We start from the raw sequence: 14,954 nt of genomic DNA, 5'->3' as shown, positions 1-14,954 counted from the left end.
GAGCTCTGTTAGTTTGGTAACTGTAACAATGAAATTTGCTTCTCTGGGTCTATCTCCAGTTATTCTAGTCTTGATGTATGAAGCAAGATAGAACAAGTTCACTTCCTGTTTAACATAAGAGAGTTAATCCATCCCTAATGTCATTACGAGAATTGAAACATTAGCCATACCACTTAGAAAACGCCACCACTTTCCAGTAATCAAACTATGAAAGAATAGATGGTACAAAAAGGTTTGCATTTCAATAGAACTAGCTTTATTATTCTTCTTCTTATTATTATTATTTTAAACAAAAGAAATGGTCTAAAAGCAAATGCAGGTATGTACCAAGGGATGGACATGACCCGGTACTTACAAAGGAGCTGCTGTGTCATAAATGAAAACAGAGTGTTAGGGGAAAAGTAAGATTTCAGGTGCTGTCTGTTTGGATAATCTGGAGACGCAAGGTAACTGAAAGAAGGCGCTGTACCAAGCAATCAGCAGGAACAGAAAACAAAATGAAACAAAACCGCCAGCAGCTGCTTTTCCAGAGAACTACGTGCTGGCAGTGTGAGAACTGGCATCAACTCACGGTCTTCTCATTTTCCCCATTTTCTATAATTTTCCTCTTCTTCTCATCTGTTTTCTTCTTGAAGATGTTATTGCGGTAAAACTGAAGCTCTTTGATGCTTTCGCTAATGTCATCCAGTGCCCTACAAGCAAACACATCACGCTGAACTGCAATGTCCACGGAGGTTACGAGCAATGGACTAAAGAACTTAAGAACAGGTATGACTGTAAATGCCACTATCTGATATCATTAAGAAGAGGAACATTTCAATAAAGCAAATTTAAGGGCTTCATCTAATAAAAAATAAGTTTGCTTAAAAATATTTTTCTAAAATATATCAGATGATAAAGTCTCCCCAACTGTCCTAGAAAATGGTGGGGGGTTCCATGGGGAAAAAAGAACTCTGGGGTCAAGTAAGTTTAGTTGAAAATCTAGGTCAAATATTCCTTGTCTGAAGTTCTTTGCAAAGCATTGCATGTACCCATGTGTACCGCGAATTTTCAAAGGGAGGCTGTACTACATACACGGTGTTTCTAAAACTGAATCGGCCACATTTGTGGAACACTCCTTAACAGCTCATGGAACAAAGTCTGGGAAACACTGTGCAATACTTAATGACATCCCTACACCAAATATATACTGGCATGCTCAAACATAACTCGTGACTCAGTCATAATGCACATCGATCACCAGACAGCACCTAACCATAAAAGATCTACTTCTCTCTCTGGTGGAGATTTGTGTTATAACCAGTGGCACCCTGACTCCATCTAACAGCCTCTCTTCTCCAACATGCTGTTTCTCGTCTGCCATAGCTTGAGAAATCGGGTAACCGAGATTATTAGAACAGTGTGCAAGTCAATCAGTAAGCCCTGAATGATAAGCCAAGGGCCTCTTCTAGAGAATAAACTGCACAAACATTAGAGCAGGAGTTTCACGGCGGTTATTGTGGCTAACCTAACAGTTCTGCTTTCTTCCCAGGTCTTGGATATCCAGTGGACAGCTGAAACCATCAAAAATAAAGCCTCTGACTAAATCAAGGTATACAACATCTTATCCACAACACTGCAGTCCATAAAAGATCTTAAAACCCAAAGTACTTTTATGACTCACTATGTGGCAAAACCTGATTAATCTTGATACAAGGCTATTCATACTCAGTAGTTAGGCTATTTGGTGTGAATATCCCTATGTTTCACTGCAGAAATATCAATGTGTTTGATCAGGGGATGCTTCCTCTGACCTTGTTAGGCATGTTATATAATCATAACCACTACAGATACACTATTACCTTTCTAAAGCTTGAAAAATTCTGAAATCTGAAAGACATCAAACCCTGTTTCAGATAAGGTATTCTAAACCTGTATTATTGTGCTGTAGCCCATTTAATCCCTACCCCCCAAAAAACACTAGAACGCCACACTCTCTAGAGCAGGGATTTGGTCTGTTTGCCTAAAACTGGGCGTGGCACATGGTGGGGACTCCATAAAGGAATGAACCAAATGCTGCACTTAGAAGCTGCCTGCTAAATCCCCCGTCAAAATTTTATGTTCCTCCTGAATGATGACAAAATTTAAAAAAACAAACAAAAAAACAAACTTTTTTAAAGAGCCAATAAGTACAGGACACTAGACAAACAAGATCTTCAAATTTCTTTGGTTCCGGGGCCTAAGTCTATAGACATAAAAGAAAGGATCTGAAAAACTAAAAAGTATCAAAGTTAGGCTATGTTAATACAACTGTCCACAAAGTGTTGTAATTAATTTCAAATGGCTACAAGTTCATGCTCTTGCTGGGAGGAATATTAATATTGCTCATTACTAGAAAGATTATAGACTGTTTCATCATACCTACACACTAAGCTATCTGAAAGTTTTAAAACTGCAAAAAAGACATACGATGCTACATATCTCAGAATGGAACAACAGAATCCTGAACAGAGCTCCAGATCATCTTAGCAAAAGAAAGTTGTCTTTATGCTGGTGGACCTTTATTTTTCCCCCAAGAAAACAAGAGCAGAGAACAGACATTATTGTAGGCAGTCAGGAGTTCAAGAGTTATTATGTGCTTGTCAGATAGCCAAGCTCTTGGAAGGACCCAAACTTACCTGTGAGAAGCAGCCTTCTTTGGTGCAAATTCATATTCTTCTGGATACCAGCGTCTATACACAGCAAAAACGGAACTCTCAAAGGAAACTGTCTCAAATATACTGGATAATTACCTCCTTCAAGCAATTTATCAACATGGAAAAAGGCATTTGGGTCAACTATCAAGTTGCCTCCTTGCCCGGGACGCTCTCTTCCACCCACGCTTCACCCTAGATATTCTCTTTAGGCAAGCTCGTCAATGTGTAAGATTCCTAGATTCACGCCATCTCAGCCCTCCCCCAGTTGGTCATGGATAGCCAACCACCTGCTGGACATCACACTTCTAATCGACATATATAAAACCACGCTTATCCTCAAGGCCTCCCTTCTCCCATCCACCAAATCGGCTTTCCCTATCTTCCCCTTTATCTTTGAACAGTTCCACCAACTGCCTAACTGCCCAAACCAGAAACACTAGAATTGCTTTACCGCTCTTCCTTCCCCCACTCCTTCGTTCATTCGATACCGTGCCAAGGGATGTTCTCAGGTATGTTATCTCCGTACCCTTCTCTGCCGCCCAAATGCCATTTCCCTTGCTCATTCTCCTCTCTCCAGGATGAGGGAAAAGCCTCCTTTCTGATCTCCCTCTTTTCTTGCCACCTTCTAATCAGAATGATCTAACTGTTATCACTCATTTCTCTACTTGAACTTTTTTAAAGGAAACCATCCCTTACAATGTTAACCATCTCAGCAAGGCATACAAGCCCTTTGCAAATGGCCTCACCTCCCACCTTTGCCAAACATCATGCTTTGCCCTCCAGCATCAGTGAAGTGTTTGTAAGGCCTCAACTATATTTTGCCCGTATCTTCCTGTGCCTCTATTTCTTCATACTTGTGCCCATTCTAAAGAATCTTCCCACCTCACCTAGATGCCTAGAAAACGTCCACTCTTCTTTAAGTATCAACTTAAAACTTATTTCCTATGCAAAGCTTTCCCCGACTTCCCATTCCTCAATCCGGTACATTTCAGGGCTCCTTCCCCCTTGTGCCCTCGATATTCTCTATGCACATTTCCACGACAGGAGTCATCATAGAGTATATTTGGAGGGTGTGTGCTTTACACATCTGTCACCCCACTAGATTCTAAGCTATTTAAAGGCTTTTCATCTGTATGTTCCCAGCACACAGGCCAACGCGTGGCACAGGATGGGTGCTCAACACGTTTTCTCAACTAACGAAATTTATACAGAAGATTTCTGGCATCATTCCTCGCAATTCTTACCAGTCCAGAATCAATTAAGGAACTGTCCCAGCGAGCGAGGGACAATGTTGCACACCCACCTGGCACCCTCAAGTTCTAGAGTTCTCTTCAATTACTTTCCACAAATTCTCAATTAAAACATGCTAAATGGGGCAATTCAATGGATCCTAAATATAGCCCTTACCTGCACAGTTCTTTAACAGTGCTCACATCAATTATTCTATAATGAAGATGTTTCATGAACTGGGGCATGTATTTGTCAAGAAACTTCTTATCTGCATGAACTGAATTTCCTAGAAAGACACCAAGCATACCGCATCTGTGTATTTCTAGCAATATACAACAGGATATAAAAACTCATTAACTATTTTTGAAATGGAAAGGATTTTTTTTTTTTTTTAATTTAAACAATTCCTAAAAGCATCTCAAAATCTCTAAATCAGGTTTGAGGGCATGTGATTAGGTTACAAGTGCAGATTTCTGAGTACTTAGTCAGGCTCAAGGTAAATTTATTAATGGCCTCTCTCCGGAAAAAAAGGATAAATCTACCACTCCACATACTTAACACACACATCTATTCGTTACTTTTTCGGATCATACCAGATGTGCAAATATTTCTCCCGTGTCATGAAATCCACACTACTAACACTAAAAACTTAACTGAATCACATTAAGTAAATAAACCTTTATTCACATTCCAATTTTAACAAATCATATCCATATTCGTGTTTCCATACAGTAATTTATATTAAAAACACTAAATTTTAAATACGTACTTTAAAATAGACACCAACGACACTAGCTAGAGGGAGATTACATATACAACATATGCTCTAGTACTTAATGTCAGAACTTTTTAATGAAATTCAAGGAAAGCATAAGCTATCACAACAATTCACATATACAAATACAAACGCATCTCCACAGACCATTAACTGTCCTCTGACAATGGCAGTGCTTTCAAAACCTAGAACTGGCCTGGTCTCTTTAAAAAGTCAATGTCACACGGGGTGGAGCATGAGGGGGGAAGGGTGGGCGGGGAGAAACAGGTAAACTTGTGCATGAGTCTTGATTGAGTCCTGGTTCAAAAACAATTAGACATTTCCACGTGGACTAGATATCAAATGATGTTACTGAATTATTTTTAATTACCTTAAATGTGATAATGACATTGTGGCTACCGAAGAAAACATCCCTATTCTTAGGAAATACTTAACTGAGAATAAACTGAGAGTTGATGGGGGATGGGAGGGAGGGGAAAGTGGGTGATGGGCATTGAGGAGGGCACCTGTTGGGATGAGCACTGGGTGTTGTACGGAAACCAATGTGACAATCAATTTCATATTTAAAAAAAAAAAGGAAATGCTTAATGAAGTATTGAGAAATGAGGTTTCAGAATGCCTGCAATTTACTTTCAAATGTCCAAAACATACATGGCACAAGGTTAACCATTATAAATCCCACTTTTCTGCACATATGAAATTTCCCATAGTAAAAATAGGAGGGAAAATTTTATTAAGTCCGTGTGCCCTCAATCTCACACTGGGTTTCAGGGTATTTTTCCAATACTCATGTTATAACGTACACAAGGAAAACAGAACACAAAATTAAGATGTGTACTCTAAATCAGGGTAAGTAGAAGGCATGATGGTCTTAGTGGATCTTTCTGGAACTGCGGTCTCTTGAACTACCACAATGGAAGACTATCTACGAGATATACATAGGATCGGATTTTACCTGCAAGCGGACAGAGCCCCGGAGGAGTCTGCTGTCGTACAAAGGACAGAAATTCATACTCTGCCTGTTGCAATGTCATTGTACTCTCCTTCACTGCCTTGGTTAGACCAGACTGCAAGAGAGAATCCCCAGCCCCCACCAGAAACACATCAAGTCAGTTTTCAAAGGCATCCAGAAATGAAACTTCACTTCTAAAATGGGCAAATATAACCACAGATGGACTATTCGTAAAGCTCAAGTTCAAAGTGAAACTGCATCCTTGCACTGATTTTTTTTTTTTTTCTTAAAGAATCCAGGCCCAAAAGGCTATGTTCCTGATTGTTAATAGCATTTCCACACAGTCAGAAAAGACGGTGCTCAGAGTCCGAGGATATAAGCTCTGGGAAGAAACAACTATGAACAGGAGAGCAGCATTCCCCCTTTTCTGAGAGTTGACGTCTAACCTTATCCAAAAGACTGACTTGAGCAATACTTGACAATCCGCAATGCGTTCGCGACAGACTGAATGCAGGAGAGGAAAAGAGAGAACATTCAGGAGAAGATGATCTCGACAGGTCCCAAAGATGACAGGTAAACAAGCAAGTGGTCTCCCAGGCTTGCCAAGCAATCTTCCTCTAACCCTTTTTAAAATCCCATCCAACAATGGTATAGGATTCAGATGTGGGAGCAACACGCTTGTTACTGATCCCCAAAGCAGCACTCCTGTTATTTGGTAATGTTACCTTCCCATGATGCTCCTTACACCAATCTGACATGCTGTCCAGTAACTCATCTGGCTGTTTTATAATCAGGTTAGGACCCTGTGGATGGGAAAAGCCATTAGTCATCCAGAATCAACAGGGACAACCTTGGTGTCTGAGGTAAAGTCTAACCTCACTTTGTGAGGATTAAACCCACAGCTAGCAGAGAAAGAGATGAGGGCCCTTTGTTATCTCTGTTAAGTGGTCCTCATTCATGCCAGTACTGTGTACGATGGCGAAAAGGAATGCACACACGCGTGCGCACGCACACACAAACGCACATACACACACACGCATGCCTCAGATGAGTGAAATGCCTAATAAGAAGACAGTAGTTGCCTATCAAAGGTCAGCAAACCCAGCCCTGACCTTTGGCTTTTTTCTTTTCTTTCTTTTTTTTTTTTTTTTTTTTTTTAAACCAGTGAGCTAAGAATGATTTTTACATCGCGAAGAGTTGTACAACAAACAAACATGTGACAGGTATGTGGCACTCTGAGCCTAAAATATTTACTATTCAGTCTTTTTTAGCAAAGCTTGCCAACCTTTAATTAGGAGTTCAATTTGGAAAGTGTCTATATTGCCAAGTGAAAGAAGCAAATTGCACAACAGCAAGTATGTGCATGTGATTTCATTTATGCTGGATAAAAACAAATAAATAAAAATACACACATTTGTATATGCATACAAAGTATCAAGAAAGTACACAGAGTTTGGGAAGTAGGAGGCAGCAGCAGAAAGGGGCAAAAAACTAACAGCTGACTAGACACACACTTTAGACAAAGTTACACTGTAGAATTTTAATGATTTTTTATATCAAAAAGTTAAAAGGGTAACTGGTAACATCTGGGGGGAAAAAAAAACACGTGGCCCTCTAATTCTCCTCTCCATTTAACAGAACATTCAACTTCTGAGTGTCTCAGACACAGTCCCAGCAGAAACAGAAGCCTCACTTGTGGCATTAAAACAGGTCATTTTGGGCGTCGTTTCTCTGTACAATGGAGATAACAAACCGCCCCCCTTCCCTCAAAGGGCTGCTTAACAGGATAAAAGAAATTACAGATATCAAAGTTTCTGAAGCTTTTTGGAAGAAAAGTACTCTATGAATCCAAGGTATTATTACAATTAAAGTGGTAAAAATAGTTTGTAATCACTGAGAGAAAAGGCTGGAATTTGACTATTAAACATCTTACAACTAACAAGGACTTTCAGCCAAACAAGAAAACTGGTAAAGGCAATCTCCAAGAAGCAAAAAATTCACTGATTACATATATTAAAACACATACACACAACACACACACACACACACACACGCACACACACAAAACCCTCCTATTGTTAAAAAAAAAAAAAAACAAGCATTAAACAAACAAAAAAGCAATTCTAACAAACTCTGATGGGAAAAGCAAACTATTAATCTAAGGCTCTATAACTTATTCTAGGTCCCGGCTCAGAACCCTGCACTATCTACAGAAAAATTTTCAGGGTAGGATGTTTTTTCCTCTACCAGCATAAAACTTTTTCCTCAGACTCATATACAAAAATAAAACATATTTTCCACAGAAATGACACTTAAGTGCCAATAGTCCATAAGCATTTTTTTTTTTTTTTTAACATTCTTATCCTCATCTGACTGAGTCTATTTACAAATGCCACGGTCATCTGCAGCTGTGTGAATACAGACCCAAAATTCCTCCAGGGTACATATTAACTAACTGGTCCATTAAACTGTCAGTATTTCACATTATATCAACAGACTAAGGGAAAAACTCTTCTTCAGCCAAGAGTAAGGAGGGCTGACAAAATAAAGACACTTCGCTTCACTATTCATTTGCAGTAAATTCCAAGTGACAAAAAAAAAAAAAAACCCAAAACACAGAACTGTATTTATATAAAGTTAAAAAAAAAAAAAAAAAAAAGAGCTAGTTGTTATGATGAGAAACACAAAGTCTCATGATTCTCCTCTAGCTGATGTATCAAGAGGTACTCGAGGATGTGTGCCTGGTACTCCACTAAAGTAGTAATTCATCTATAAATGCCTTCTCCCGTCTCTTACCTACCAAGATAAGTAGAGGTCTTACTGGAGATTTATGAAATGTATCCAATGTCAGTAGCACATCACTACCACCCTCCGGGAACTGACTTTAACAGAACCGCCTTTTCCACAAGCATCCCTACTGTGTTCCTGGAGTTTCTTACTACCTCTGAAACTGCTGACAGTATGAGACCAAGGACCAATTCAAGAGCAGGATTTCACCGTCTACCAATCAGAAGCTCTCTCCCACACTTCTCAAATGCTTCACAAGGGGCCAAAGGGCAACAGGTGTGTTGTTTTGCTTAATGTTTCGGTTAAAAGCAGCATGTGAATCATGCCCAATATATCAAGAGGAGAATATGCCGATTCTGCATCACCAAATTCTAAAATCTGAATATAGATCTAGGTAACCACACATCCTAGTGGAGAAGGCCGAAAGTGGACATACAGACTCAAGTTAAAATTAAGGTGATGATACAAAGATGACAGTTTGGCATGAGGCACTAATCCTGATGAGACAACAGCTGGTTGTCTGGTTGGTTACAAGTTCTTTACTTCAAATGCCTGGGTGAAACTCCTGGCTCCCCCCAATAACAAGCCAGGTGGCCTTGGGCAAATTACCCAAGATCCCTGTCAAAACGTCCTCCTCTAGAGAATGAGGGTAATCTCCTACCTCGCAGTCGCTATGAGGACTGAGAGTACGTACACGTAAAGCAGTTAGAAATGTGCGTGGTGCACAGTAGGGTCGAGAGCAATTCCCTTTGCCATTTGGTGCATGGAATATTGAAAACTAAATAGGTTGTGAGAGACTACTTCGGTTCTACAACCAACCCTACCATGACCTAGCATATAACTTTGGAACTTAACCTATATATGGGCCTCAGGTTTCCTATTTTTCACATAAAGAGATGGGGAAACAACGATTTAGATTTCCAATACACTCCAAATAGTATGACTGTATTACACGGCATCACCTACTTCAGCCAAAATGTTGAGATCAGAGTCAGTTATCAGACACGCCATCTCAATAATCTGGTCCTTCTCAATGTCCAATCCTGTCATCTGCAATCAAAAGTAAATATGTAACACACACAGAACCAACTCTCTATTTCACCCAATTTTGTTTAACTGGAATCCCCCCAAACATAGTCCATTCATCTCCCATAGCCAGGATAAAAGAGACAATGATGCTTCCCGGGCAAGCCCTCCAAGCACTAAACATGAGTCATTTATTCAATAAATATTTACCAAGGGCCTACTTTATGTGAGGCACCCCAGTTCTACTGTAGGACAGATGCAAAGTCAGCAAAATTGAGGGCTGACACCATTCAATTTGGTCAAGAGTTAGGCAACTCACATCGCTACATCTCTGCAGCTTACAAAGTTTTCACATTAATTACACCACTTGATCTTGACCACAATCTAATGGAGAAAGCACGGTTATTAAACACCACTCCCCCCCCCCCCATTTCATATATAAGAAAACTCAGATTCAGCGGAGGGGGGAGTCCTCGGCATGGGTTTGGAAAACCTAAAGGGATCAAAAGTAGGTTCTAGTCCCAAGTGAGACCCTAACAGCATGACCTTGAATGGGACGAACTCTCTCTCTCGGCCTCAGTTTTCTCCTTTATGGCATGAGAGGTAAGGCTGAGTCATCTCCGGAGTCCCGTCCAGCTCGAACAACCTAGGGTCCCATAAGGCTGCGGAAGGGGAGTGTGGAGGCTGGCACAGCCGCTGCCCCAACCCCCCACCCCGGTGACCCTAAGCCCAGAAGGACCAAAGCGTTAGGGAGGTCACACCCGAGCGGAGTTCGGGGGTTGGGGCGGGGGGAGGGACCGGGATGCAGCCATATGGATGACTCTTCCCTTTTGAAAAGACACCCCACAAGTCCACCACGGTCCCCAACACCCGCAGGAGTCCAGCCTGCCGACCTGCCCCGCGCAGCCCGCAGCCCGGCGGCGCTCACCTGCCACACCTGAGACCCAGAGACCCGCCGCCGTCCGCGGACAGGCTCAGCTACTCGGTCTCCGCGCCGAACCCCACTCGCCTCCCCTCACCCCCCCCCTCCCCCGCCCCGCCGACCGCACTCACCTCCAGGTCCACCCAAACCATCCGCTGAGCCATGCTCTCCCCTGCCGCCATGGCTGCGCCACCTTCGCTGACACCCCGCGCCCCGAACTGCCCGCGACTCCCACCCACACCTCGCAACAGCCTGGAGCCCAGGGAGCCGCCTAGCATCACCCGGCACGAGCCGCCACGGCCCCAACCTCTCAGCCGGCGCTGGCGCAGGCGCGATGGTCGCTAAACGTCGCAAACCCGCGGGGAGGCGCAGGAGCGAAAACCACAAGTCCCAGCATCCAGTGCGCCGGCTCGCCGTGAGCAGCCCGGCTTAGCTGCCGAAAGGGATGATGGTATTTGGAGTCTCGCCTGGTGTTCCGACCGCTTTCCCCACCCCCGCCACGTGTTTTCGGATGTTACTGGACGCGCATGTTTTTCAGAACTAAGTTTATTCGTTTCACAGAGTTATTTCCTGAGTTTGGATTAGTTGCGAACCGCCTGGTTGAGAAAGAAGTCTCTTACTTTGTTTGGTCAAGGGAGATAAGGTTATCTATTTATACATGTATACATATACTTTTTCAAACAGATCTTTCCTCTTTTTGCCTCTCCCCCTCCCACCCCCAACCTTGTTACTTACCTGCCCCTCCACGCAGGGTATTTTTCTCGTTGACGTCATGCAGCAGGGCGGTGTGCTATTTTTAGGCCAGAAGGCCAATTCCACTGTCAAATCCTTTAGAAATCCTTGAGATCTTGTATCAGTGATCACTTAGCATGTATTAGGTGTTCAATAAGACTTCCTTGGCAAAGGGTCGCTCCTTATTCCTTGTGAAGGGAGGCGGTCCGTGTTTCAGTTCAGCTGTGGTGTATCAGTGCTAATGAAGACGTCCTGCTCCACTCTTACAAGTCCCTCCAAGTTTAAATCTTGTCCTTTTATAACGAATCTGCAGCAAATTAAAATGAACTAAAAACGGCTCTGCCTGGTCTGAAATCTGCTTTGGTTTTGATCAAAGTATCTGCTATCTCCTCTGGGCATAGCTACAGTTTCCATCATTTCCAGGAGCAAAGATGGTCACCAACAGGACCTTTCCACCTTGTAGTGTCAAATTGCAGGAATCCCTTAAAGTTTTGCTATACAGTAGCAAATTCGTTGTGCAGAGTGCAATGTTGTCGCAAACATTGATCTCAGCCTGGAATTATAGCCTCTACATTTTTTTTTTTTTTTTCTGAAAGCCATATTGACACTAATTACGGAGCTTGTGGTCCATCGCATAGTAATTCGTACCCGGTGAGCTGGTTTTGTGAGAGAGAAACTTTGTTGCCTCATCAGAGCTGTAAGGATACTGTAGCGTGCTGGATGCCACGTTCAGCCAACCCCCCACCTGCTCGGGCATATGGAAACAAAATTGTGTGCACAGATTGTATACTTATAAAGATTTTTATTGTGCACAATGTGTATATATTATAAATGCATTGCATGATGAGTCACATTGTTTCGCTGTAGCTTTTTATTCATTTGTAGCCTACCTTATAAGAGATAGGCTACATTTCTTCCTCCCCCCCCCCCCTCAGTTTTACCTTGATTCATAGAAAGTAGAATCCGTTGAAGTACAGAAACTTTTACCAATTGGGCTTTTTATCATCATTCTAAAGTATTATTATTTCTTTAAACTTTCACAGAACACTTGTGTTTTCAAAGTTCCCCGGAACACTGTTCAGTTTTCTTAGAAATTTCAAATTAGAAAATGCTATTTAGATTTAAGAACTTATATTCTGAAAATTTATGACCTTAATTTTAAAACGATGTGTAGTTAAAATTATGTGTGGACATTTTTGAAACTTAAGTTTTCGTAGCAATTTACTTTATAACAAGAAAGACCCATTTTAGGTGATTGGCGCTATAATGTAAGGAGACTTAATAGCTTATTGGGTTTTGTGTACAATATCATTACACTGGTGGTCTTAAAGATTAGCATCCCAAAAGCAAACGCTCCAAAATCACAAATCCACACCATGTAAATAAGGAGGACAGACATAAGAACATGGGACCCTAATATTTGAAGGCAGCCTCATCCCATAGTGGACTCAATAATTTATTTCTCTTTTCCACACTATTTTGCTCAGAGACTTTGCTTTCTCAGTTCTATTTGGATCCTATAAAAACTGCTTTTGTTAACTAACAGCAAGGTTATAGCGCTAAGAAATCTTGTTCTCTGATATCACAGACTATGATAAGCGTTGCTGTGTGAAGTCATTTTAGTGACAATAGACCATGTCTTCTCACTTTAAAGAATCTGAGCCATGTGAGTCAGTGACACAGAAAAGCTGCCTCAATTTCCAACCCAGGGGCAGAGATTCAGATAAAAGGTTGTCAGACACAGCATTCCACATTCATCTTGACTTTTTAGTTTCTAAATGAATAGGGCTCTGAGTCAGCTTCTCAAACACTGCTGGTAGTCAGACGATGATGTTTCTAACAGAATCAATGACGATGTTTCTAACGGAACACGGCCAAGGCCACACAAACACTCCCCTCACTGAGAGATCACTACTTCTTTTTTACATGTTTTTTTACTTTTATTTTCTTCTTGGGATAAAATATGCCAAACATAAAATTTCCCATGTTAACCATTTTTAAGTATGCAGTTCAGTGCATTAGAAACAACCACATCGGGGCGCCTGGGTGGCGCAGTCGGTTAAGCGTCCGACTTCAGCCAGGTCACGATCTCGCGGTCCGTGAGTTTGAGCCCCGCGTCGGGCTCTGGGCTGATGGCTCGGAGCCTGGATCCTGTTTCCGATTCTGTGTCTCCCTCTCTCTCTGCCCCTCCCCCGTTCATGCTCTGTCTCTCTCTGTCCCAAAATAAATAAAAAACGTTGAAAAAAAAAAAAAAAAAAAAAGAAACAACCACATCATTATGCAGCCATTACTGCCATCCATCTCCAGAACTTATTCATCTTCCCAAACTGAAACTACATATCCCTTAAACACTAACTCCCCATTCCCAACCTCCCCGGCCCCCTCCCCCAGCCCTCAGCAGCCACCATTCTACTTTCTGCCTCTCTGAATCTGACTACGCTAAGTACCTCATATAAGTAGAATCCTACAGTATTTGTCCTTTTGGGTTTGGCTTATTTCACTTAGCATAATGTCCTCAAATTTCATCCATGTCATATAGCATGCATCAGAATTTTCTTCCTTTCTAAGGCTGAATAATATCGCATTACACACACACACACACATCATCATCATCATCATCATCATCTTGTTTATCCTTGATGGACCCTTAGGTTGTTTCCATCCATTGATTACTGTGAACACTGACATTATTGTTAATATTATTTTTTAGGTTGAGCTTTCTTACCAGGACTTCCCCAGGCCTGCTTTGGTCTCTCACTTTATAAGGAAAGATTACTATGATAATCAATCCAGAGGTGATCCCCACTCCCCCTGGTTCCTCTTTAGAATCATCCCAAATCCTGTCTTTTAAAATGTCCTTTCCTATTACTCCCTCTTAGGAGAGACCCCTGGTTCCTCCTGTTAACTGTAGCAGTGGGTTCATAAAAGTAACATTGTTAAAATTGTGTTCTAGTAAACTTTATCTGCTATGCTCTATCACCATCCTGCTAAAGTAGACTTTCACTTCCAAAATCCATTTATTTTTGTACTTTCATAGGACTAGCATGGAGCCACAGAGTAATGGTGGCCGTACCAATCAGTGGTCCCCAAAGTAATGAAACTAGTTCACACCTGTAAACTGTCCAACAGCTTATAAAATATTTTTAAACAGGCAGAAGGTCCCTCATGAATACTTAACCGTCGATGATAATTTCTCTTCCTTTCCACTGCCTTATGCAACCTTGTCTTGAGAAGTATTGACATCAGGTTCACTGCTGATAACTGCAGATAAGTGCTGTTTACTTCCTGCCAGTGGTCTGGGGAGAACGAAAGGATGATAAATCTTTTGCCTTTACCCTTTATCACTGCAGAATAAAGGGGAAAAAAGGTAAAAACAAGGTAAAAATAAAAGCCAAACATAATCTTCAAAATGCACCTTGCACAAAATGGACACTTTATAAAGGCTTTCATGAAATTTGAATCACACTTTATCTCAATTCAGCTCAAAAAACACAAATACTTGGTGTGTATCAGATACTGTGCTAGAATACCAAAGTAAAAACACGCTTATTAAGATAATATTTACTATACCAGAAACTGTAAGTATGTAAGATATTAAGATAGTCTTAGCTCCAAGAATAAGATGATTCATTTTGAGTTTAGAGTTCTTTATTTTGCAGATAAGGAAACAGCTTTAATTTTTCCGTCTGTAAAATGGGTTGTATGATGATTAAACCAAAGCATATACAATATCTAATATATAATAAGTACTCACTGATTTCTGTAAGCAAATCAGAGAATGCAAAACTTAATACAAGAGCGTTGTGCCAATGCCTTAAAGAATTATGAAGTACTATGGGAATATAGGGGAAAGGG

At 41.3% G+C, this 14,954-nt stretch overlaps 1 protein-coding gene across 1 annotated transcript; it reads right to left on the bottom strand.

Moving 5' to 3' along the window:
- Window positions 1-233: 233 nt before the first annotated feature.
- Window positions 234-10,722, bottom strand: REXO2 (RNA exonuclease 2). The gene is made up of 7 exons (XM_043579394.1): window positions 10,499-10,722; window positions 9,386-9,469; window positions 6,358-6,435; window positions 5,636-5,747; window positions 4,083-4,191; window positions 2,658-2,711; window positions 234-692 (listed from the first exon to the last, which is right to left on the bottom strand). Exons 1-7 carry the CDS (start codon window positions 10,643-10,645, stop codon window positions 563-565), a joined length of 714 nt encoding a protein of 237 aa, XP_043435329.1. The 5' UTR covers window positions 10,646-10,722; the 3' UTR covers window positions 234-562.
- Between the last annotated feature and the right edge of the window lie 4,232 nt (window positions 10,723-14,954).

Source organism: Prionailurus bengalensis, chromosome D1 (assembly GCF_016509475.1).
Source record: "Prionailurus bengalensis isolate Pbe53 chromosome D1, Fcat_Pben_1.1_paternal_pri, whole genome shotgun sequence".
Taxonomy (NCBI): domain Eukaryota; kingdom Metazoa; phylum Chordata; class Mammalia; order Carnivora; family Felidae; genus Prionailurus; species Prionailurus bengalensis.
Note: the sequence above shows the minus strand (reverse complement) of the source record. Positions and strands in the feature narration are given on the sequence as shown.